The 25,539-nt window shown below is 43.3% G+C and overlaps 1 protein-coding gene and 1 long non-coding RNA gene across 2 annotated transcripts in view; one reads left to right on the top strand and one right to left on the bottom strand.

Moving 5' to 3' along the window:
• Positions 1 to 5,370, bottom strand: part of LOC143392444 (uncharacterized) — a 68,373-nt gene extending 63,003 nt beyond the window's left edge. The window contains exon 1 of the long non-coding RNA XR_013090365.2: positions 5,035 to 5,370. This is a non-coding gene — a long non-coding RNA (uncharacterized LOC143392444). The remainder of the gene's footprint in view (positions 1 to 5,034) is intronic.
• Positions 4,709 to 25,539, top strand: part of B4galt1 (beta-1,4-galactosyltransferase 1) — a 53,409-nt gene continuing 32,578 nt past the window's right edge. The window contains exon 1 of the mRNA XM_076845914.2: positions 4,709 to 5,295. Coding sequence (XP_076702029.1) covers positions 4,884 to 5,295 — 412 coding nt within the window. The 5' untranslated portion in view covers positions 4,709 to 4,883. The remainder of the gene's footprint in view (positions 5,296 to 25,539) is intronic.

The raw sequence follows: 25,539 nt of genomic DNA on the forward strand, positions 1-25,539 counted from the left end.
TAAATTGAAAACCACAAACTCACAACAATTTCTCTGTCAGAGACTTGGATGATTGTCCTTATCCACATATATACATAGCTTCCTTTTAATCAGTCTCCCTGTAGTTAACAATCTCCTTGCCCCAACTCATCCTGGACTGCTCTATCTCCCAGAAGTCCTCCTACCAATGCTCAGGTCCTTGGATGGCCTTTTTTACTCTACTTGGGCATTAACACTTGTGCTGAACTGCTTTCCCACCGGTTCTTACTCTTGGTTGGCTTTGAAACACTGTATATGCCATTTTGATTCCTACCTTGTTCAACCCTACCTAGTGACTTTTGCACAGGTTTGCTCAGGAAGAGGAAGAACATCAACAACAAGAAGATAATTTATTTTTATGATTCTTAGGTCCCTAGGAACCATACCTGGAGCTGATTTAGATAATGAAATTCTGCACCCGAAATCTTAATGGGACGCACCCTTGGGGGATCTTTGGAGAAGAGCAATGTATTTATATGTGGGGAGATTCTAAATATTTATGGCTACTGGTCAAATGATGGTAGATTAAAGATGTCTGCTAATTCTTTGCCCCTCCTCCCATCAAAAGATATAGTCTATTTTTACTTCCCTCGAATCTAGACTGCCTAAAACTTATATTTATGTACATATTCATTAATTCATTTTTTGAGGTGCTGGGGATTGAACCCAGGGCCCTGTGCATGGTAAGTATTGTAACTTGTTTTAACAAAAAGAATGCTCACAGAAGTGATGCTTAAGGCTAGGCCTTAAAAGATCTGCATCTTCTTGTCTTATTCTTGAAATGCTCCTACTTGGAATATATTCCATAGTATTTGAGGAAACCCAAGCAGATACATTGGAAGAGTGTTTATGGGAAGAGGTCACTGGGGAGAATGAAGGTCCCATGACCCTCAACCCATTCTGAGCTCCCAGTCAGCACTGATTACCAGCCATGTGAGTGAGGCCACTTTGAAACTTTCAATTGTACCCATGTTCCAGCTAATACTATTGTAGGCAGAACTGCTCAATTAACTGCTTCACTGTGAGACATTGTTTTAAGACACTTAGTTTTGGGGTCATGTGTTATGTTGTAATAGATTTTGAGATAAAAGTCTCTCATGTGCCAGCTACTGTCCTATGTCCTTCTGACATATGAGGCTGAAACAGAAATGTAAATGACAGGTGTAGATGAGGGCACTGTCAAAGGGCAGAGGAAAGGCTATTAAGAGGTTGAAAGCAAGCTGCAATGGAAGTAAGTAACTGATGATTCTAGGCTGATGGCACTGGATGAGCCAATTACCAAACCCAGACTCCAGTTTTTGGCAAGGCAATTCTGCAACTTCTCCAGGTGTCTCACTTACTTGATGGGGTTAATTTTTTACTTAACACAAGTTGAGAGTGGAAAGAGCTGGGGACAGTTGGGAAAAAAGTTGTCTGAGCCTATATCTTTCTTTTTTTAATATTACTTCCTATTTAGAAGCTGAACAATTTTTTTTTTTTTTTTTGGCACTGGGGATTGAACTCAGGGGCACTGGACCATGAAGCCACATCCCCAGCACTATTTTGTATTTTATTTAGAGACAGGGTTTCACTGAGTTGCTTAGCACCTTGCTTTTGTGAGGCTGGCTTTGAACTCACTATTCTCCTGTCTCAGCCTCCCTAGCCTTTGGGATTACAGGTGTGCACCACCACACCCAGCAACAATGTTGTCTTGCAGGTTTCTGGACTTTTTGGAAGTAAGAAATTTACTGATTCCAAGTACCTTTGAATCAAAGACTATTGCTCAGGCCTCAGTGGATTCTGCACTTTTTTGAGGGATGGACAATTAGCAAGTGTTCCTTTTCCTTGATTCCTAGTCTTAGAAGGTCCTGGAACAGGTCTATGACCCTAATTTTCCTTTAATAATGTCTCCTGGCATTGTCTATACCTATAGAAGATACATGTCCATTTTCCCCTTTCCTTATGTTTCAGTCAGGGGATGAATCTGCCTCATTCTCACTCATTGGCCAGGCAGAATTTTCCCTAGGCATAGGCTGCTGTGGTTAGTTTCACCCTTATTAACTCCTTAGAAAACAACTCTTGAATTTGTGTCCTAAAATAACTTATCTATAATTTCTCCCTTTTCTCCATCCTACATCAAAATGATCATAAGGCTGGGGGTACAGTTTAGTGTTGGTAGAATATACTTATTTCACAAGCATGTGCACATGAGGCCCTGGGCTCTATTTCCAGCACCACCAAAACAAAAACAAAATACAACCTCCCAAACAAAAACACCCCACTACCCATCACAAAAAGCTCAAAAACAACAAAACTCACAAGTATTCATTTGCCAAATGTCTTAACAAATATTTATTAACTACCAACTATGTGCAGGCTCATTTCTTCTTTCTAACAGTGAGCAAGAGAGAGACAAGAGTTCCTGCCCATATGAAGTTGGTCTTCTAATGAAAGTGACCATAGAAAATAAACACATATATTGGATGTTGATACCTGTTTTGAAAAAAAATTAAGCTGATTAAGCAGATTTTGGCAGGAGGCTGTTCTACATAGGAGGGTTCAAGAAGGTCATTCTTATAAGGTGGAATCTGAGGAACTCAAATATGACAGAGTGTTTCAGGTTAAGTGAATAAAAAGTACAAAAGCCTGAAACAGGAAGAAAGGAAGACTGAGGAGAGGTATGGAAGAGGTGTTAAGAGGAGTTACCAATTAACCAGGAACTAGAGAACTCAGGCTGAGATCATGGTAGCTTGAACCATAATGATTGCAGCAGAGTTAACAAATTCTTACTGCCCGCTGCTGGGATGAACCCACCCAGGGGCACTTAAAAACTCAGCCATATCCCAGCCCTTTTTAATTTGAGATAGGGTCTTGCTAAGTTGCTGAGGCTGGCTTTGAACTTGCAATCCTCCTGCCTCAGCCTCCCAGGTCATTGGGATTACAGGGTGGGCCACTGTGCCTAGCTGATCTCTGATATTTTGAAGGTACACTGATAAGACTTACCCAGGAACTAGAAATGACATTTGGGAATAAGAGGCATATCCAGGACATCTTTCAGTTTTTGTTCTTGGGAAACTGAACAATGGTGCCACTCCTGAGAGTGGAATATAGTGATTAGGTTGTTAGAGCAGGACGTATTGAATCTGAAATACTGGTATGTGACTGGAGGTCAGGGAAGAGATTTGAGAGACATTTTGCAGTCATCTGTATAAAGATATTCTAAATCACCCCTAGAAAGTGAGAGTAAGACAGAAAAGAGAATCATGGATTATGGCCTGGGGCGTTCCTCAACAACTGGGAAAGAAATGCAAAAGACAGAGGAGTGGTCAGTGAAAATAAAGAGAATCTGGAGGGCTTGGTGTTCAGGAAGTCAAGAGAAGAAATAGATTTTGTATGATCCCAACGAGGTATCAACACCTCAGCCTCAGTTTTCTCGTCTACTTAATGAAAACAGTAACAACACCTATTTCATGGCATACGTAAATTCTTCAAAATGTAATAATGGCCATTGCTAACATTTCCTACCCCTGAGTTAGCTGCGAGAACCCCTCAGCTTTCCTATCCACATAAATGACAGCACCTACATGAGTCTTTCTCTGGGAGGAGGTCACTCTAGCACCAGATAGGTCAAATCTAGGTTCAGCGGCTTCAGTGTTAAAGTCACCCACACAGCCTCCAGCCTTTGTGTGCAAATCAACAAGGGGGTAAACATAGGTGTAAGGGTTTTGAAGCCGAGTTCTGCTGCTCATCAGCTGTAGGATCTTAACCTCCCTGGGCCCTGAACTCTGTAAACTGGGAACAATTTCTACTGCATAGAATTATGTTCCAGCCCAGTGTAGATTGTAAAAAACGGCTGTTCTTCAGCCCGCCACTGTGGGAATCATTGAAGCCACTCTCCCACTCCAAGTTTGTGTCCAGACATGGTATGCACTTGAGGAGGTATCTCCGGCACCCAGAACTGAGTTGGGATAGCCTCTGAGATTCTCTACACACACGTGACAGTAAGCGAGAGTAATGCCAACTTGTCCACTATCTTCACTTCAGGGCTCTGTAAATCGCCTTTTACTGGTCCCCCACAAAGGCATCCGGGACCCAGTTACGCTAAGACAGGGGGGTTTCGAACGTCACGGAAAATCCCTCCGCCGCCGTCCCACTCCTCGCGGGGCGTAGAAGCCAGTTCCCCAGGCAACCTTTCTTGCCCCGTTCTTCACCCCTCAGGCTTACCCAGGACCGCCGGCTGGAAAGCCGCCGGGGCCCCCAATCCCTGCAAACTACGTCTCGCTAGCTTTCCTCTCTACCCTCTTTGCTGCCGCGCTGCAGTCCTAAGCCCGCACCCCAGTCCTTGGGTACCCCAGGAAGTGGCGGGGCCTCTCCAGGGCAGCTTGACTTGGGGGGGCGGGTAGAGGAGGTGCGGCTTGATAGCGACCTAAGCCTCACGGCCAAAGCTCGGGAAGAGAGAGGTGTGCAGCTGGACGTAGAAGCCGAAGTCCGACCCTCGGGCTTCAGGGCCGGCGGGCGGAAAGCTGAGCGCCGCGCCCCTTCGGAGCAGCCCCGCCCCCAAAGCTCGGCTCCTCCTTGACGGCCCCGCCTCCGCTCCAGCCACCCAGAGACCCCGCCCTCTCCCTGTCGGCCAGAAAACCCCGCTCGCAGCCCCGCCCCCACCGGCGGCCCCGCCCCGCCTCCGCCCGCGCCTCCGGCGCCCTTCGGGTGGCTCCCGGGTCCGACCGCCCCAAGAGTCAGCGTCCGCAGCCGCCCGCGCTCCCTCCCCCCGCCCCCTCTGGACCCTCCCCCAGTCGCCGCTGTCTGGCAGCGCCTGGCCGGCGGCCCGCAGGCGGGCCGCCCTCTCCGCCCGTAGCCCACCCCCCTCTTAAAGCAGCGGCGGGAAGATGAGGTTTCGGGAGCCACTTCTAGGCGGCAGCGCCGCGATGCCCGGCGCGTCCCTGCAGCGGGCCTGCCGCCTGCTCGTGGCCGTCTGCGCGCTGCACCTCGGCGTCACCCTCGTCTACTACCTGGCCGGTCGCGACCTGAGCCGCTTACCCCAGCTGGTCGGAGTCTCCACATCGCTGCAGGGTGGCTCGAACGGCGCCACCTCCAACGGGCAGACCTCCGGGGAGCTCCGGCCCGGCGGGGCCCGACCGCCGCCTCCTTTAGGCGTCTCCTCTGAGCCTCGCCCGGGGCTCGACTCCAGCCCTGGTGCAAATTCTGGCCCTGGTCTCGCGAGTAACTTGACTTCGGCCCCAGTGTCTTCCACCTCAGCACTGTCGCTGCTTGCTTGCCCCGAGGAGTCCCCGCTGCTCGGTAAGAACTCGGGTGCACCAGTTCGAAGAGAGGGACTCCCCCGGAATTTCGGGACCGGGATCCTTAGTACATTCCCCCTTCCACGACTGCTAGCCTCCCTGTTCCGGATAAGAATGCTTAATCCCAAAGAGAGGCTCGGGCCGGATGGGTGGTGTCCCATGGGGGGATTCTTGCAGGGTGGGGAAGTACCCTATAGAGAAGCCCTCAGGCCCCTCTGGCCTCTGAACCAAAGAAGGCCTTGAAGACGTCCCCGTTCTGGCCCAAGGTTCAGGGTTTTGTAGTTTGGGCTTAGGGCTGGGAGCAGTCTTGCCATGCTCACTCTGGTAGGAACTTCCAGGCAGCTCAGAGAAACCCACTCCAGTTTGGAGGACTGACAGTGAGGCTCCGAGTAGGGAAGAGAGTCTACCTACTCGTTCACATCTGTCGTTTCATAGAGCCACTCCTGAGTGTAGATTAAGTTTTCTCCCGAACTTTTGGGCAAGTTACTTTTCTCTAAACATCCGGTTTCTCTTCTGGTGTATGGAGATAATAAATGGTACCTATTTGGGAGGTTGTTTTGGAAGAGTAAACAAAACAGTGTAAATAAAGATTTAATTAATGAGGGTACGTTCTCAGTAAGTTGTCACTATTGTGTTCATTTCCTCCTCTGTTAGATCCCTGGCCTGAGGCCCTTCTGGGGGAATAGGGGCTCCCCAGCTTCCTCCTCCTGTAGTTTCTCTGAAACCTCAGTGAGCAGGACCTCTTTGGGGGCAGAGAGCTTGTGTATCTTGGGGGCTGGAGGGCTAAAATGTAACCAGTCAGCCTGGGGTTGCCCCTTCCTGGGACTACTTGCCCAGATGATCTGAGTCTTGGCCTCTAGCCTGTTTCAGTGTGGGCAGGGACCTTGAGTAGGTGGGTTTACATTCCTTAAGTTAAAAGGACAATTAACTTAGCCTGAGCCTCTCTTTGACCTGTAACCCACAGGCCTACAGGCCTGAAGCAGCCACAGGTTGCTTCCAGGGTTACCAGACAGGTGGTTGCTTATTTCTAACGCCAGGTTTTAGAGAATGTTGTTCTGAGCTAGGGGCCCTGGCAGGCAGGCATCCTGCCAAAAGCTCTGTCACGTTCCCAGAGCGCCCTGGCAAAGCAGGCCTTCCTACTTGCTCTTGCTCAATTTCTCCAATAATTACTTCAATATTTTAATACCAAGTTGGGAGGAACTGCTTGGAATTAGTCAAATATGAACTGTGGTAATGAGAGGACTTTCTTAATGCAGAAAACTGAATTCCTTCAGACTTGGTGGTTAATCTGGGAAACAGAGTAGTTCATAAAATTAAGTAGACTCTGCCCTACTGCTAAATGTTTAACTTCAGGCATGTTATAGATTTTTTTATCCTCACGTGTAAAATGGGGTTGTCGATGCTTACCTTAACCCCTTTAGGACTAAGAGGTTGTGTACATTAAATTCATGACACATAGTACAAACTCAGTATGTGGCTGCTAGTAATAATATAGTAATATGATTTTAGACCTGGTAGTTCTATTTTCTCCGACTCACATGGAGATGGTTCTGAGCAGCAGAGAAAAGGAGGAAGAGTGAGAGAGTCCCTAGACCACAGAGAACCCAGTTTTTGTTTGTTTTGCTTTTATTTTTGATTGCTGCTTGGGCATTGTGCAGAAAGAAAGAGAAATTAATTAGCAAATCAAAGAAAAGTACCCCAAGTTTATTAGATTGGGTTTTCTCATTAAGGTATGGGAGACATGGTGATAACCGTAGCTCTGCTTTATTTTATTTTATAATATGGTGTCACTAGTGATCTGCTTTTTACCAGTTACTGGTGTTGCTAAATTGATTCTGAAATCGGTTGCTTGAAAGGACTTCCTGTGAGATAATGTTTTAGAGGGTGTAGAGAGAGGCCCTAGGCTGGCTGACTTCATGTGACTTGCATGGGACTGTGACATTTAGGCTGCTGCTAAGCAGTAACCCCAGAAATGACTATAGAGGTCCTTTCTTCATTTTAATTGAACCCTTAGATTTAAATGGTTGGGTGCAGCTCTTGGAATGGAGGTTCCTGTCCAGGAAGGGCCTTCAAAAAGCTGAAAGTGTGCCTGATTCTGTGTGGGTTAGGGGAGTTGAGCCCATCTGTTCAATTGGGCAGGTGTCAGTCAAAGTCCTTGCGGGGTGGTTTTGAGGTTGGTGGGAGAAAGCATCCGTGGGGTTTAGAGTTGTGGCCTTTTCACTACTTGCAGTTCCTTTCTCCAACTTGGCTCTACTTTAGTGTCCAGAGATCTGGGCCAGGTACTTCAGTCCCTCCCAGCTGAAATCTGGTGGGTTTGAGGCAGAAAGGCACTAGACTGGGCTTATGGGTCACTGATGTGACGCTGGGATGTCAGCAATGCAATCTTTAGATAGGCTTGGGTTAGAATCCTGCCTCCACGTATGCCATCTGTTTTGACTTGGGGCAGGTTGTAATGTTTGGAGCCATAGTACTGACTAATGTGAGGCCCCCCTGGAAGTGAGTGCTACAGAGGGGAGGTGGGCCTTTCCTGGGGAGTCCTACAGCTTTCCTAAGGGAAATCTCCCTAGTAGTTTGGGCTTCTTTCCCTAGTCCTGTCTCAGGCCCTTAGGGGGCCTTGCAGGATCTACTCTACTGACCCTGGCACTGAGGCTCTCTTCTGGCCACCTGGGTGTTTGCCTGAAATGGGAGGAGCAGCAGTTTTGCGTTTCTTTTCCCGGAATGTTTATCTCTGCTCAGATTTGGCGGCTGCTCAACATGACTTGACTGGCTGTGGCACAGGCAGCCCCAGAGAGGGTTGGGATGGGGGAAGGTGGGCAGCACATAAGGCTGAACTGGTTGGGGGAGGCAGGGCTGGCCTGGGGGCTCAGCTGGGGTTTAGAGTATTTGGCATAGTTCCCTCAAGAGGGCAGGGAGTGAGTTCTGGATTGCTTGAATCCCAGAGGCCCCTCTTGCCCAGCTGTGCTTTGAGGAGATCCTCTTGATTTGTTTAAAAGGGAAGGGTCTGATCTAGACCTGGGAATCAGGACTAGAAAATGGCAGGTAGCCAGGGACCCAGGAGAGTGCTTGTTCATGAACCAATTTCCCTGGTGTTTATGAAGACATAGCTTCTGCCACAGTTTGTGCCCCCTGAAGGTGAAGCACTTGCTAGGTCTCTGCTCTCAGGTGTTTTTCTACCTGTATGCTCCTCCCTGCCCCCTGCCTCAATGTGCATGTATATACATATGGCCCTGGGTAGCCTCCTCAGATCACAGTGTACTTTGAAACTTGGGAAGGGCTGTCTTTTCCTATTTGAAGAATGAATCTTGGAGTTTCGTTTCCTTCTGCGTTGGGGTGGTATCTCATCCAGGAAGTGAGAGTTCCTAACCTATGTTCATATCTTGCAGCTTTGGGCTTTGGTAACCAGTCCTTCAAGCCAGTTTTATTCTGTTACTTTTTTTCCTGAGGAAAGTAATTTACTGACATATATTCAGATACTCATTATCTAATAGACTGAGATTCAGAAATACCTTCCCTGACCATCTGACTCACTTTTGAGGTCAAACCTGGTTGCTTTTTCCTATATAGCCTAATGGCAGTCATCTCTGTTTGTAATTTATCCCAGACTCAAAAACAAGCATGGTAGCCTTCCCTGGCCCCACTTCTCCTTCTCTCTCTCTCTCTCTCTCTCTCTCTCTTCTTTCCTGTGGTGCTTGGGATCAAACCTAGGACCTCACATGTGCTAAGCAAACACCCTACCCCCAAGCTACACCCCAGCCCCAGCCTCTTTCCTTTTGCAGTAGGGCCTCAGATAAATCAGGTGCTCTTTGGGGCATGGGGAAACAAGAGTCAGATGTGGGATTGGATTCAGACTATGGCTTCTTGGACCACAACATCCCAGGAATGGACTCTCGAATGCTCTTCCCTAAGGTATTGCCCAATACACACCTAGTGCAGAGGCTCAGAGGCAGCCTGATCCTTGCAAGGTGTATCTGTGTCTGTCTGTGGCCCAGCAGGTCCTTCAGTTTGTTGCAGGCTAGAAATCAAACATGGCCAGCAAAGAGAAGGTTAAAATTATTTATTGCATTGATTAAAGTAACAATTGCCGGACAGCAAAGTGGCCACTCCATAGATAGAGTGACAAGGAAGTCAAAGGGTAAACAAAGGGTGGATCATGAATTTGCACATTTATAGTTACATAGCAATATTCATGATTATGTTGCAAATCACTTAATGGACTTGTGCACACTGTCAAAAATGTGACCCCTTCCTGTATCTTTTAACATGGAAATGTATTTATTTATTTATTTGGTACTAGAGATTGAACCTAGGAGTGCTTAATCACTGAGTTGAATCCCTAGCCCCTTTTAATATTTTATTTAGAGTCCTGGTCTCACTAAGTTGCTTAGTGCCTTACTGAATTGCTGAGGCTGACTTTAAATTTATGATCCTTTTGCCTCATCCTCCCAAGCTGTTGGGATTATAGGCATGTGCCACCAGTGTGCCCGGATAATGAAAATGCTTTTAATTGAGGGTCCCAGTTATTTTTGGTCAAGGTATTGCATCAGTCTGATATTTTTCTTGTTGTTGTTGTTTTTTTTTATCTTGAACAATGGAAATGTAATTGGGGAGGCTCTTTTACCATTCATCTTTTTTCTTTTGAAAAAAAATTTTTTTTTTTTAGTTGTTGGTAGACCTTTATTTTATTAATTTGTATGTGGTTCTGAGAATTGAACCCAGTGCCTCACATATGCCAGGCAAGGGCCCTACCGCTGAGCCCTAGCCCCTTACCATTTATCTTTTTTTTTTTTTTTTTTCAAATATATAGTTTTTTATTTATTTTATTTAGTTATCAGCAGGCACAATATCTTTGTTTGTATGTGGTGCTGAGGATCGAACCCGGGCCGCACGCATGCCAGGTGAGCGCGCTACCGCTTGAGCTACATCCCCAGCCCCACCATTTATCTTTATCATACATTATTCAGTCCCTTTCCATCAGCAGTTTAAACTTTATCCCTACAGTCCTACCTCAGGTCCACCTGGAAGGTCTTACATGGAGTTCTTTATGGCAAAGATACCTGGTAACTTCATTCAGTTACAACATGTATCTTTACTGTGACTATGTTGAACACTAGAGCTACAAAGAAAACAAAATGTCTCCCCTGTAGTTACTCCTAGTTTAGGCAAGGAGGATATAATTAGAGTGTTGATGTCATTTAGGGAAACCAAAGTGATGTGTGTGTGTGTGTGTGTGTGTGTGTGTGTGTGTGTGTGTGTTTTACCCCTTTTCCTCTCCCTAACCCACACCCTTTATTCCTTGAGAAACTCAAGGGTAACTATCAAAGTTCTCCCCTTCTGGTTTTGATTGTATGAAAAATTTCCTCTAATTTCTGAAGCTATGGATTAGTTCTTGCTGGGTAATCTTAACTTGCTGCTTTATAATGATTATAATGAGACATCAACATCCATATACCTGGGTATTATGGTCTTTGGGTAGTAGCAGGATAGAGGTTTCCAGGCTGGAACCAGGCTAATTTATGGGCTGGGAATGATGGGGCAATTAATGCCAAGGCAGTTCAAGCATTGGTCCCTGGATTCCACCCTGGGGACCATTCCGTCTTTGGGAGCAAAGTTAGCAGGCTCATCCCCTTGGGCTACTTCTGTGAGTGAAAGGCCCAGTTATTCTATGGTCAAACCTGGTAATTTCCCCACTGCCCCTTTACCTAGTACCTTCTGTGCCTTATTTCTTGACTATTCCTGCCTAGAGATAGAGATGAGAATTTTATACAAATCCATGTCCACCTGGAAAGTATGTTGTTTTTTTTTTCTTTTCCAGTGGAGTGGCAATCCAGTTGCTTAAGACAAATAAACTCCCTTTGGACATAAATCCTTTGGAATCTGGAACTATGACATGTTTACACTTGGTCTGGTAGATCCTGGTGTGGTCTCTGGTTAGCTACCTAGACCTTGATTCCTATGGGAGTTAGCAAGATATGAGATTGGATTCAGTGACCTCCATGGGGCCTCTTCTGTCCCTAAACTTGGTGAGGGTTTCTAAGAGCCAGACTGTGGCTGTGACTGTAAAGACCTTAGCTGCTTAACTGGGACTGTGCAGTGCAAGGTGAGGCCTGAGCAGAGATATTAAGATCCTGTTGTGGAAGTCACAGACCTCCAGCTTGGAGGGTTGTGGTGGATTGCGGGTGAGGGACACTTTTGGCTGGGTCAATGTGGCCTTAAGGGATTTGTCCATAGAAAACTGAGAAGGTGAGTCACCTATTGTTTCAGGTTCTACTGTTCAGCTTGGCCTCAGCCTACCCCTCCCTCCACAAATGGAGACCAAGGGCTATGTAAGTGACTATTGTTAAATTCTTTGGCAACAGTTTAATGTCTGGTCTGGGTGTGCTTTGTGGCTCTTTCCCTAGCCACCGTTCCTAAGCCCCTCACAAAACCTAGAGAGGAGAATGATTTGCCTGACAGAAATGTTGAGACTGGGATGCTGGGTCTTGCTTTGCTTTACCTTTTATTTTGGAGTGTGGGTGGGGATAATTTCTTCCTTTTTTTTTGTAAAAAGCACTGCAGGGGTTGGAGATGTAGGACAGTGGTAGAAGGCCCTGGGTTTGATCCCCAGCTGATGGGGAGGCAGGTGGTAAAACAGACTCATCAAAAATGATTTGCAAAGTTGAAAGAAACAAAAGCACACCCATATTCCTATCACCTAAGAGAAACACGTTATCCTGTCTCCTGCTCCCCCCTTCCCCATCATCTTCCTTCTCCTGTGTGGAATTGAACCCAGGTGTGCTGTACCACTGAGCTACATCCCCAGCCCTTTATGAAAATTTTATTTTGAGGCAGGGTCTTGCTAAATTGCCAGACTAGCTTCCAACTTGGGATCCTTCTGCCTCAGCTTTCCAAGTAGCTGGGATTATAAGTGTGAACCATAATCCCAGCCCTATTAGTCTTTTTCTTGCACATGTTTTTGTGAATATGGTTGATTTCTCTATAGGTGAACAGATAGACTGGTCCAAATTCACATGGTTAGCATGGTATTCAGCATTTTTCACTTGAGATTCAGTCACAATCTTGGTCCTATGTCTTTAAAAAAATCAAAAAACAGTATTATTTTATTTCAGCTGAGAATTATTTCACTCAAATTTTTTTGAACCCACACACATATGTAGTTTTTATTTTTTCTTAGTGGTATGGTAAAGACTGTGCAAACATTTTAGTATTTTTTTGTTGTTGGTTTCTTTGAAGAATTTTCTAAAAAGGAAAAAGGGGTAAATGCTTTTTGTGAAGGGCTAGGTTTTTAAACAGTCTTACAGAGGGATAGACCCATCAGAAATTAGATTTGGTTAGTGCTGGCAGATGAATATTGCCTATTGCTGAATAGTGTGTGTAGAATTCTGATTAAAAAGGAAACTAGGTCCAGGAAGTGCCTGGGGCAGGGGCAGGGGCAGAGGGCCAGAGTGCCAGACCAGATTTTAGGATCAGGGGGAGCAGAGGTCTGCTGTGAACAGAATCAGTAGGAGTGATGCTTTCTTAGTAACTTCCCCATTTGTTTTCTTAGCAGCCAAATCCTGGGCTAGGCCTATGTGGTTTGCTGCAGCTTGGGGCTGGGTGCTGGGTTCATAACAGTGAGCTAACCCAGTGCTATTGACATCACTGAGATGTGACACACAGGAGGGTTGGGGAAAAGCTACCAAATCAGATTCTGACACATACAGCACAGCTTTCCAATTTCCACGTGTTCTTGAGTTCCGGGTAGGGGCCATGGAGTGGGAACCTTTAGGTTTCCAGGAATTCTCTTAGGGAGAAATTTCAGAGACCAGAAGAGCCTATTTCTCGGTGGGGACTTAGTGGGTTAGATCAATAAAGCCATAGGCTGGTGGACCTGGCTTTTCCCAGGGAGTATATTTTGAAATGATTCCATTTTGAATGTCCTCAGTGGAGCAAATTCTCTTCTGAGGTATGATTTATTATTGAGAATTTGACAGGGGTCATTTGGCACAAGGCCTAGGGAGTTAGGGTGAGGCTGCACTGAGGGAAGGGGCAGGATTCTTTTCAGACCAGCATGACCCATAGAGTCTGAGATCAGGCTTTCATGCCTCACCAAATGGGCCTTGTCATGGGGAGGGGCCCTGGCAGGGGTGTAATAATTGCTTGGCCCCATGACAGGGTGCATTCTAAAAATGTTGTTAGCATTTTCTGTAAAAGTTTCTTCCTGTTTTGCATAATGTCCTTTTGCCTTTGACATCCTGAACCACAGAGCTGCTGTTGGTGTGGTAGAACACCAGCAGCTTGAGAAAAAAACAGGAAAGGACTCTGAGTTAAGGGGGGCTCTGAAAATTTGACAGATGTTTGTGTTACAGGAGCATTGAGACTTAGTGTTCAGGTGTTGGGTAGCTGCTGGCTTCAGAGGAGTACTTTAGACAGCCTGAAGAGAGTCTCTGCCTGGCCAAGAATGGTTAGAATTAGGGGACCCAAGAAGACAATGAATAGACTGATTTGCTTATTCTGCAAAGTTTTATTGATAACTATGCTATATGAAGCATGGGAGAAAGATATAAACGAGGACTGACCCCTGTTCTTGGAAACCCCTTTCGATGGACAGACTCTGGCAATGCAGTGTAGTCAGAGAGAGGAAGACTTGGGTGCTCTGAAGGTACTTAGGAAGTTCAGGGAGTCAAATATGTGGTCTGGGCCATGGCCAGAGTCAAAATGAAGAGCCTCCCTTCCAAACACTGAGTTTTGGCATCCCTGCCTGTCAATATATTTGAATTGTCTCACTTGTTGGAAAGGGCAGGGGGTCTATTGCTGAAGGTCACTTGAGATTGCTTTTAGTTGCAGTCACACAGCTGAAGTTCCAGCTGTTTCACAGTTATCCATAGGGCTGAAGAGGGAGAGAAATGAAGGCAGAGGAAGCAGATGATAAAAGAGAAAGAAGTTGGTGTGGCAAGTACAGGATGAGAGCCATAGAGAAAGGGGATTTCTTTCCTTCTTTCTTTTTTAAATTTTATTTGTTTTATTCATTTTAGTTATTGACGGACCTTTATTTTTTATTTATATGTAGTGCTGAGAATCGAACCCAGTGCCTCACATTTGAGGCAAGCACTCTACCACTGAGCCACAACCCCAGCCGGAGAAGGGAGATTTCATAGTATCCAGAGGGTAGGGGCAAGCCTCAAAGGCCACTGGGTGAGGATTCCAAGTCTTGGTCCTTATGTTTCTCTTAATTCATCATATCATTTTAGGCAAGTGTAGAATTCTTTAGTTCATTTGCCTTTCTGAAACTTGGGTGATCTGAGCCTATTATACAAAAAGTCTCTGAAATTCCTCCTGAAGCTCACTACGTACCTACCCACCTACCCACCTACCCATACTCCCTTTTTCAGAGCTCTTATGGTGAAGCTTCTACTGGATTTTTTTTTTTTTTTTTTTTTAACCAAGAATTGAACCTGGGGTAGGGGTGTGGGGTGGGAGCTTAACTACTGAGCCATAGCCCCAGCCCATTTTATTTCTTTATTTTGAGACAAGGTCTCACTAAGTTGCTTAGGGCCTTGTTAAGTTGCTGAGGCTGGTTTTTAACTTGGAATCCTCCTGCTTCAGTTTCCCAAGCCACTGGGATTACAGGTGTGCACCTGGCTGTACTGAGAATTTTATTATCTCTAAGTAGGTATAAAGATTTTAGCAAGTGAATGACCATAAAGATTTCAGCAAGTTAATGACCCATAGTAATAGTACCGGGAATGTTTCTATCACACTAGCTACTATATAGTTTGAGAAGGTTTTTATCCTTTCCATGCCTCAGTGTTCTTGCCTATAAAATGGAGCTAATAATAGTATCTATTTCATAGTTGTGAAGTTTAGGTAGTAGCTATGAAAGGACTTAAAATAACAAAGTCCCAACAAGTAGCTCTGAATATATGGGATTTGTTTGTTTGTTTTGGGCACTAAGGATTGGCATTCTGTAACTGAGCTATAGCCCCAATACTTTTTATTTTTTATTTTGAGACAGGGTCTTGCTAAGTTGTCCAGGCTAGCCTTGAACTTGGGATCCTTCTGCCTCAGCCTCTTGAATAGCTGGGATTACAGGTGTGGGCCACTATGCTATTGGCTGTTGTTTATTATTGATAATAATGATGCCATAATATATAATCCAAGATATTCTGAGAATGCTTAATTTCTAAATTCATAGTAAGAGATTAATAATATCTACAAGTAAAAATAGAACAACTCTAACAATATGCTACAATAAAAAGTTATTTAAAACTTGTGGGGCTGGGGATGTAGCTCAAGCGGTAGCGCGCTCGCCTGGCATGCGTGCAGTCCGGGTTCGATCCTCAGCACCACATACAAACAAAGATGTTGTGTCCGCCAAAAACTAAAATAAATATTTTTAAAAAATTGTGAATATTTTGTTTCTTGAATTTTCCATTTAATATTTTCAGATCTCAGTTGACAGTGGGTAACTGAAACCAAGAGAAACTAAATAAGGGGAGGGAGGTAACTACTATAATTCTTTTTTGGGGGGGCGGTAGTTGTTGATGGACAGAATGCCTTTATTTTGTTTATTTTTATGTGGTGCTGAGGATTGAACCCAGTGCCTCACTCATACTAGGCAAGCACTCTGCTGCTTAGCTATATAGCCCCAGCCTCTACTATAATTCTTATAGTGATGATTTTGGCTTTTGCTTCATAGGATTTCCTCCTATTTTTAGTGGAAAACAGAATGTTACTACATTAAATGTTAAAAGTTTTTTATCTACAACTCTAACAAAATTCGCTGTTATTTTCCAAATGCATGTTTTTATTGTGTTGTAGTCCTTGCATGAAACCATTTCTATTTAGCTATTTTTATCCAACATCTTCTAAACTATTATGTTGTTTATAATTATTCTAATTATCTTCTGTTGCAGTTGTCTGGTCTCTTTATATATATTCCTTATCATTTTCCTTTACCATACATTCCAAGTTTCACTACCATAAAAAATAATGATGCAGATTTTTCTAGGGTATAACGCTTTGCTTCAATTGAATTACTTCTTGGGGTAAATTTCTGGAGAGGAATTTCTAATGGTCATTCTTGACAGCATCAGTTCATACTGCTACTGAGGTTTGGAATCATTCACACTCTTGAAGTTGGAAATTCCTGACTTTTAAAGAATGTGGATTCTGAGGGAGAGTTGAAACTATCTGGAGCCTCACATGGACACTTCCAGCCTGGGGGTGGGGGGTGGAGGTGGGGGAAAGGAAATTGTTTCCTAAGCTGGATGCTGTGACTTTTGTAGACATAAATCTGGGTAGTTCCATTGGAGGTCACTCTATATCCATGAAAGGAGCCTTAACTCTTGATTCTTTCAACACCCCACGTAACTTTACAAGTTTTGACTTACACAAAAGAACTTTCCTTTTTCCTTTGTGGAGCCAAACTTGTAGAATGGGCTTTTAAAATCTGACTTAAAAATGATATTGATCTAAACTTTCATGGCTTGGTTGCTGGAAAAACTGCATGTAACTGTTCATAGAAGCCATGTTAGGTACTAATGGGCTAACTCAGGTGCCTCATCATTTAACCCCTGTGGATGAACTCCACAGGGTCCAAATGACAGACTTTTACATTATACTGGATAAAAATAAATTGATCCAATCGCCCAAAGTCTGCAAATATGAAATCAGTTCTGCCCTTGTAGACAATCCCTCACATTCATGGGCTTCTTTTGCATACTAACAGGAACCTGCTGAATTGCAAATGTGACAGAATGATTGTAGAGTCAGTGTTTCAATTACCACAGAATTACAGACCCAACAGCCACTCCTTTCATCTTATATTCATTTCTTATATCCTCTCTTCTACTGAATTCACAGTTCAATTATAATTTAACAAGCCACTCTGGATCCATTGAATCATGTCAGAGCTGCTGTTCAGCATATTGTTCCTGGGGGTTTAGGGTGAGATTTTTGCCCTGCTTAAAACTGGGGAGATAATATCTTACCTTGAAGGATAAGAGAGTTGAATAGGTGAGGCATAGGATCACATTATCACTCTGCATATCTCTTGATCGATGCCTAACTCATTCCCTTGGGCACAGAAAGCACACCTTTAGTCCCTTAGGCTACACAGTATAATGTGGAGAGGTGTGAAGCTGTGACCACAGCTTAGGGACAGAGAGTAGCTCAGAGCCAGCTACTAGTAGAGATTGTGGCCTGGCCCATATAGACAGACCTACTCTAGGCCACAGGAGAAGGGCTCTATCTTATTGGATATACAATGCTGGGAACTTGGAGTTATGTACTGCCATGTGTCAAGTGTGCCAGGATTTTGTGGCTGCCCACAGTCTTCCCTTCTCCAGTTAAAATTTGTCAGTATTCTAGGGAGAGGACACCATATGTCAATATTCAGACCACAGACAGCCAAGTAGTTAGGAAGCAAAGCTGGAAGGACACATTGGATGTTTGGTGGAATCTCAAGAGGCAAGAAGGTGTATGGTTTAAAATAAAACATAGAAGTGGATGTAGGTGAGCTCAGTCTGATTGTATACCATGTATTAATAGAAAACCCAAGGCCTTGGCCTGTTGGTAGCCTTCTGTTTTCTACCAAAGGGCTAGTGTTAGAATCTAGGATGCCAAGCCCTAAGGTTCAGCTTTGTGGCCAAACCTTCTGAGTAATCTGGGAGAAATCGTGTCCTTTCTCTGGACCTCAGTTTACCTATCAATGAAATGAGATAAAGGATTGAGCTCAGTGCTCCTTGGATCATAATCCTGTGTGGGAGTGCTGATGTAGCCGAACAGTCCTGCTCAATATGGTTAAATGGTCTAATTCAGTGGGACACTGAAGTGCTTGCTGCCTCCACTAGGGCCACCATGTGGCACTGGGATAGTTATCAGTGGGTCCCCTGAGAACCAGGATTGCTCTTACGGGGAAATTTAAACCCACATAGTCTTTAGAGCCTACTGGCAATTCCAGTGCCTAAGCAGAAAAATCAGAAGCCAGGAGATGAGGAGATACGTTGAAAACCCGGTCTTTGGGAGCCACTGTGAGTACAAAGCCCTAAACTCCAGCAATAAGCATATCAACCACCTACCTCAGATTATACTTGTCCAGTACTTACTACACGCCAAGTATGAGAAAAGTTATTTGTGTTATTTTCATTGACTCTCACAGCAGCTCTTTTTCTTGCCTGATAGCCCTGGTTAGAACCTTTAGTACAACGTTGAATAGATGTGATAATAGAGGCCATTTTAGTTGGGAATGATGGTGCATGCTCGTGATCCCAGCAGCTCAGGAGGCTGAGACAGGAGGATCACGAGTTCAAAGCCAGCTTCAGCAACATCAGGCACTAAAGCAACTCAGTGAGACCCTGTCTCTAAATAAAATACAAAATAGGGCTGGGAATGTGGCTCAGTGGTCAAGTGACCCTGAGTTCAATCCCCAGTACCCCACCTCCTGCCCCATCCCACCCCCCCAAAAAAAAAGGAGAGAGAGGCCATCTTCAGGTTCTTCTTTAGGGGGAAAAATTTGGTTTTTCATTATTGAGATTATGTTAGCAGTGGGCTTGTTGTTATTGTTTGAGACTGTCTCTAAGTTGTTGAGGCTGGCCTCAAACTTGTGATCCTCCATCTCGGCCTCCGAAGTAGCTGGGATTACAGAAGTAGGCCCCTGCATTCATCCTTGTAGTGGACTTTTTGTAGATGACCTTTATCAGATTGAGGAATTTCCTTTCTGTTTCTAGTTTGTTGAGTGTTTTTATCTTGTCCTTGTCAAATCCTTTTGTCCTTGTCAAATCCTTGTCTCTCTTGAGATGATATGTGGTTTTGTCTTTTATTCTATTCATATGATGTATTACACATTGATTTCCAGACATTAAATCAGTCTTGCAATCTGGGATAAATATCACTTGGTCATGATTTATAATTTCTTTTTTGAGTTTACTATGATTTTATTGGTTTACCTTCTTTTTTATTTATAAGAGATTGGTTTATAGTTTTTTGCCCTTGTAATATCTGGTTTTAGTATCAGTGTAATACTGCCTCAAAGAATGAGCAGGGAAGTATTCTTTCCTAGTTTTTGGAAGACTATGGATTTGTACTAAATTTTTGGCTATTTATATCTGTCTTTTCCTTTGTGATTTCAGGTTGTTTTCACACTTCAGAAGGTCTTTATTACCATCCCAAAATTATATGATTTTTTTTCCTCCTGTATTTTCTTCTAAATTGTTTTTTAACACATGAATTTCTTTTCCTCACAAAGGTGAACAGAATAGTTGTCAAGTCCTCATGTGTTTGTTCCAAGAAACTTTCTCATACTCATGGGGCTCTTTGAAGTACCAGATTCTTCTTCCAAATCTATCATTGACGCTAGTAGATCAGAGTTTAAATGTGAAATTTTAGCCAAAAATGTTAAATTTTGTACTCATAGAGCTACAATAATATATAAGCTTCAAAGTTCTAAAGAGGTAAGGGAGAAGGCAAAGTAATATTGAACATCTATTAGAGCCAAACACCATGTAAGTATGTATATGTATTATCTCACCTCTTGAAAGGAAGGCATAATTATCCCCACCCCTTAGAGGATGAAATTGGAGATGGTTGCATTTAAAATGGATCTGATACCAGAGAGGTATTGCCAGGAGTGCATGGCTGGCTGACTGCCCAGATGGCCCATAGGGGCGTGAGGCTCTCTACATTCTAAGATCTGGTTCTAGATGGAGAGAAAAGGAAGTAATTAACATTGCAGGTCCAGAAACTGCATCAGGGCTCCAGACCTAGCTGACTTAGTAACACAGCTCAGAATCAAAATCAGTAATATAGTAATCAGAATCCAAGGGCTAGCTGACTTAGTAATACAGCTCCCCAAGAGACTTCTATGCTGGGATGCTAAGTTACTGCTTTCCTGGGAAGCAGACTGTTGTCAAGTGGCTTGTAATTCTCTGGCGGCTGCAGCTCTATAGGCCACAGTATAATCAGGCAGCTGATGAGTTAGAAGGCAGAATAGGGAAGTGAGTTCACTCTGTCACATCTTGTCAGGCTGTCACGGTGGACAAATCTGGCACCACATTATTGCAGGCCTGCCTCAGGGACCTTGGTCTAGGGTGTCAAGGCTCCCTTCTCCCTGTACAGCCCCCAAGGACACATCTGCCTCTATCTCCCCTCCCTTCCCCCTTCCTCCTCCTTCCCTCCCCTCCCCTCCCCTCCCTCTCTCCCTCCCTCCCTGCCTTCCTTCCTTCCTTACTTTTATCCTTCCAGTTCACCCACCAAACTTCATTTCATGGCCCATTGTCATCACTGGTCTACTCATGGACTCTCTTACCTTATTTATGTAATTTATTTTCATTTCCATTTTTCATTTACCAGCCCCACTGAAGGTAATCATTATAATGTGTTTGAAGTGTTTTGACTCTTGCCCTATGGAAGCCACTGCTATATATATGTGTATTTTAAACTTTAAAAATATTTTTTAGGTTAATCAGTAAAATTGGATTTTTTGGTGTATAGTTTTATGAATTTACACGTTTATATTTGTATAAATATTATCACAATAATACAGAATAGTTTCATCAACCCCCACCAAATTCCCCTTGTTAGTCATTCTTTCTCACCCTTACCCCAGGTAACTACTGATTATTCTTGACTGTAGTTTTTATCTTTTTTTTTTTTTTTTTGGTACCAGTGATTGAATGCAGGGGTGCTTAACCACAGAGCCACATCCCCAATGCTTTTTTATTTGTATTTTGAGACAGAGTCTCACTAAGTTGCTTAGAGCCCGCCAAGTTGCTGTGGCTGGTCTCAAACTTGAAATCCTCCTGCCTCAGCCTCCCAAGTTGCAGGGATTACAAGCATGTGCTATCTTGTATGGCTTGTTTTATTTTTTTGAAGATGTCATATAAATAGAATCAGAGTGTGCATACATGTATTTTTACCACATGTAAATAGTATTTTATACCTCATTTTGATCCTGATTTTTCATCTGTGTTTTTAAAATTTTTAAACATCTTATGTTACATCTATGACAAAATACCTTAAATCAACTTAAAGAAGGAAAGAATTATTTTCACTTATAGTTTCAGAGGTTTCAGTCCATGGTTACTTGGTTCCATTATTCCTGGGCCTATGGTGGAAGAAGGGCCTGTTCACTTCATGATGGCCAGAAACAGAGAGAAGTAGTGAGAGGAGGTGTCCCCCATGACCTACTTTCTCCAGCTGGGACCCACCTCCTAAAGATTCCATCCAATAGCCCACAGAGCTATGAATCCATCCGAGGATGATTCTGTTGATGAGGTCAGAGCCCTCCTAATCTAATCACCTCCTAAAACTTCTCCTCTGAACACTCTGCTGCATTGGAGTCTAAGCCCTCAATACATGAGCATTTTGGGGACATTTAAGATCTAAACCATAACACTGATACAACATAAACCTCATTAAAAGTTGATAGACTAACAAAGAATTTCTGGATATCTTATGTATTCTCAAAATGTTGATATTTTACTATCTCTCTCTCTCTCTCTCTCTCTATATATATATATATATATATATATACTAAACCATATCCTTAGACCCCCCAAATATTCAGAATGTGTTTTCTAAAATTAAGACTTAAAAAATATAAGCATAGGGCTGAGACTGTAGCTCAGTGGTAGAGCACTTGCCTAGCATGCGTGAGGCACTGGGTTCAATCCTCAGCACCACATAAAAATAAAAAACAAAATAAAGACATTCTGTTCACCTACAACTGCAAAAAAAAAAAAAAATAGAAAAAAATATAAGCAGGGCTGGGGTTGTGACTCAGTGGTAGAGCACTTGCCTCCCAAGTGTGAGGTATTGGGTTCAATTCTCAGCACTAGATATAAATAAACTAAACTAAAACAACAACAACAACAACAACAACAACTAAAAAAAAGTAAAAAAAAAAAAAAATAAGCATAGTAGAATTACCAGTGAGGAAATCAACATTGACACATTTCTATTATCTACAGACTTTTTGAGGATTTTATCACTTCTCCCAATAATGTTCTGTGTAGTAAAAGAAAATCAAAGATCATGAGTTATAATTCAGTTATCATGTTTTTGATTCTCTTAATCTGAAACAATTCCTTAGTCTTTCTTTGTATTTCATGTCAGTGACATTTTTAAAAAGTATAGGCCAGTTAATTTTTGGAAGGTCCCTCAATTTAGGTCCAGTGTTTCCTCATGATTGGGTTTGGGTTATACACACACCCTTGATGGGCATACCCTGAAATGATGAGTTCTTCTCAGTCCTATCCCCTGTCAGTTTGTCCTCTAATGGCAATGTGAACTCTGATCATTTCATCATACTGGTGTCTGTCCTTACTCCATTATCTTACGGGATCCTCTTTGAGATTACATAAATATCCTGTTTTTCCTCAAGTTTTTATCACCTGTTTTTTAGCATTTATTTTTGATTTATGCCTAAATCAATTATTATGGTAGCTGGTGATTTTCTAATTCCATTATTTCTTCTGCTCTTATTGGTTGGCATCCTTGTGTAAGAAGAGCCTTCCTGGGGCTGGGGTTGTGGCTCAGTGGTAGAATGTGAGGCACTAGGTTCAATCCTCAGCACCACATAAAAATAAATAAACTAATAAAATAAAGGCATTGTGTCCATCTACAACTTACAAAAAAATTTTTTTAAAAGAGAAGAGCCTTTCCTCTCCCTTGTTAATTGACATATCAACACAGACCTACAAATTCTTACTCTATTCAGTAGGTTATAATTCTTTACTGTCACATTTATTCTCATGCGCAGGCTACCCAGTATTTGGCCAATGGGATCCCCTTCTAAAATTAGTTCCTATGTCCTTTTGACATATCCTGTTGTTCCTGGAGCAGTTTCTTTTAGGCACAGGAAGATGTTCTAGGAGGCTGTTCTTTCCTGGCAGTAGCCACTCCTCCAACGAACCCTATTTCTTTTCAGTAGAAAATAGTATTTAGAAACCAAGAACTGGGTGCCAGGTGTCCACTTTTGTTTTTAGGTCCATCTGTGTTACTATGTGTACATCTTGCATGCTGATTCTAACTGCCAAGTCATTCTTCACAGTGTTCACCCATCCCAATTTTTCTCTCTTTCCTGTAATGATGAACTCCAGGATGGCCTCCAACACTACTTTTCCAAGTATTACCACGAGGAACATACTTATACATGTCCTCTGTGGACGTGTGTGTATACTTGTGTGTGATTTGTAAGTGCCAAATACGGCTCCAGAATGGTTGCCCCAGTTTACATTTTCATCGCAGAACATGGCAGTCTATCTCCACAAAGACTTGGCATTAACTAGTTTCCTATTTTTGGCACTCTGATAAACTAATAGACATGTAGGGATAACTCTCTTTTGTTTAACTCTCTTTTCTATGATTACTAATTAACTTGAGTATCTCACTGTATGCTTGGTGGCGTTTGGGATTCTTTTTGGTAAATGGCTTATTCATAATAATTCTTTGCTTGTTTTTTCACTGATGTTCTTATGTGTTTGTTTTTTTTTTGGGGGGGGGGCGTAAATAACACAGGAATTCCTGGCTCTGGGGTTGTGGCTCAGCGGTAGAGCGCTCACCTAGCGCGTGCAAGGCCCTGGGTTCGATCTTCAGCACCACATAAAAATAAATAAATAAAAACAAAGGTACAACTAAAAGAAATAAATGTTAAAAAAAAAACACAGGAATTCCTTATACATTCTGGAGGATACTAAAACCTTGCTGGTCTCAGACATTGCAGCTATCTTTTGAATCTATTATTTATCTATTCACTTTGTCCATTCTCTGTTTTGTTTGAACATGAGAATTCCTTTTTCCCTTTGTTTCATGCATTCTGTTACCTTTATTCTTCTTTTTCTGTAACTATATGAATAACCTTTCTTCCTCCACATTTTATGGGTGCTGATGCAGCTAAAGTTGATGAATACCTTAGCAAACAGTCTATCTTTATGACAGCTTAGCTTCTGTTGAATTCTTTCTATGGAGAATGATAAATGGCTGGGTGCAGTGTTTCATGACTGTAATCCCAGTGGCTTGGGAGGCTGAGACAAGAAGATAGCAAGTTCAAGGCCAGCCTTAGCAATTTAGAGAGGCCCTAAGCAACTTTGAGAGACCCTGTCTCAAAATGAAAAATAAAAAGAACTAGGGATGCAGTTCTATTGTTAAGCACCTCTGGATTCAGTTCTCAGTGCCCCTAACAAATTAAATTAAATTAAAATAGTGACAAATGTCTACATTTCTTCCAACAAATGGCTCAGGGCAGCTCAGAGCATAGCATTTGCTCCAGTATCCTTACTTGGTCATGAGGTGTGGAACTCTGGAGGATGTCGAGGTTCATATAACTCTTTGAGCCCTCACTGCTTGCTAGTAGCCGACTTCAGACTGAGAAGAGGGCCCAGGGGAGGCAGGGAGACTGCTCCAACCTGGACATGAAGGTCTTAAAATCAAACACCAGATGCCTTATGTTTTCTGAGAAGCTCAAACCCTCCCTTCTGGATATCCTGTGCTTCTCAGAGAAGAGAGATGCAGTTAAATCTTCATGGGGCTAACAGGGTTTTTAAGAACCTTTTCCTGGGAGTGATAGCTGTGGGCACATGTGCAGTTTCCACAAATTCTAGCTAAGAGAATGAAAAGGAGGAATCTGCCTTTGGGCCAGGACTGAACAAAGCCAAAATTTCTCTTTAAGAAGTGTTAAGATCACTGATGTCAAATAAGATGCACTTTTATGCCACCCCCGTCAGTTGGCTCCCTGGGACCTGAGATTGAGAAGGATCCTGAGGAAGAATCCTCACTGGCGAACTGTAGGAACAGGGGAGCATGTGTGCTATGATTTGCATTCTACCATGTGGCTGTATCTGCCAACATCAGAACCCTATAGGATTATTAAAGGAAAGATTAGGACAGCTTCTTTACCAATCAGAGTGTTCTTGAAGAATTCAACCTCTTGGCTTTCACTTTCCTTCAAATGTTGTAACCCTGGGGCTTCTCTAATTTTGGTCTGTCAGCATTCTTTAGGTCCTGGATTGAGGTAGATCCTGATCCTTCAAGGTGATGGAATCTGATCATGGCTTCACATGCTTATTGGATTTAGGCGTTGGTACCTTTGGTGAGGGCATACCGGACTGAGTGACTAACCAAAGCTTTTCTGATGATTTTAAGACCCACATCAGATTTTGAGTTGTTTTTTGTTTATTCTCTCAAGGAACGAATGGCATTGGGTGAAGGGCCGTTTGGCGTGGCAGTGTGAGGCTTAGAAATGCAGTTTACATTAGGAGGTTAGACCAAC

Source organism: Callospermophilus lateralis, chromosome 2 (genome assembly GCF_048772815.1).
Source record: "Callospermophilus lateralis isolate mCalLat2 chromosome 2, mCalLat2.hap1, whole genome shotgun sequence".
NCBI classification, from domain to species: domain Eukaryota; kingdom Metazoa; phylum Chordata; class Mammalia; order Rodentia; family Sciuridae; genus Callospermophilus; species Callospermophilus lateralis.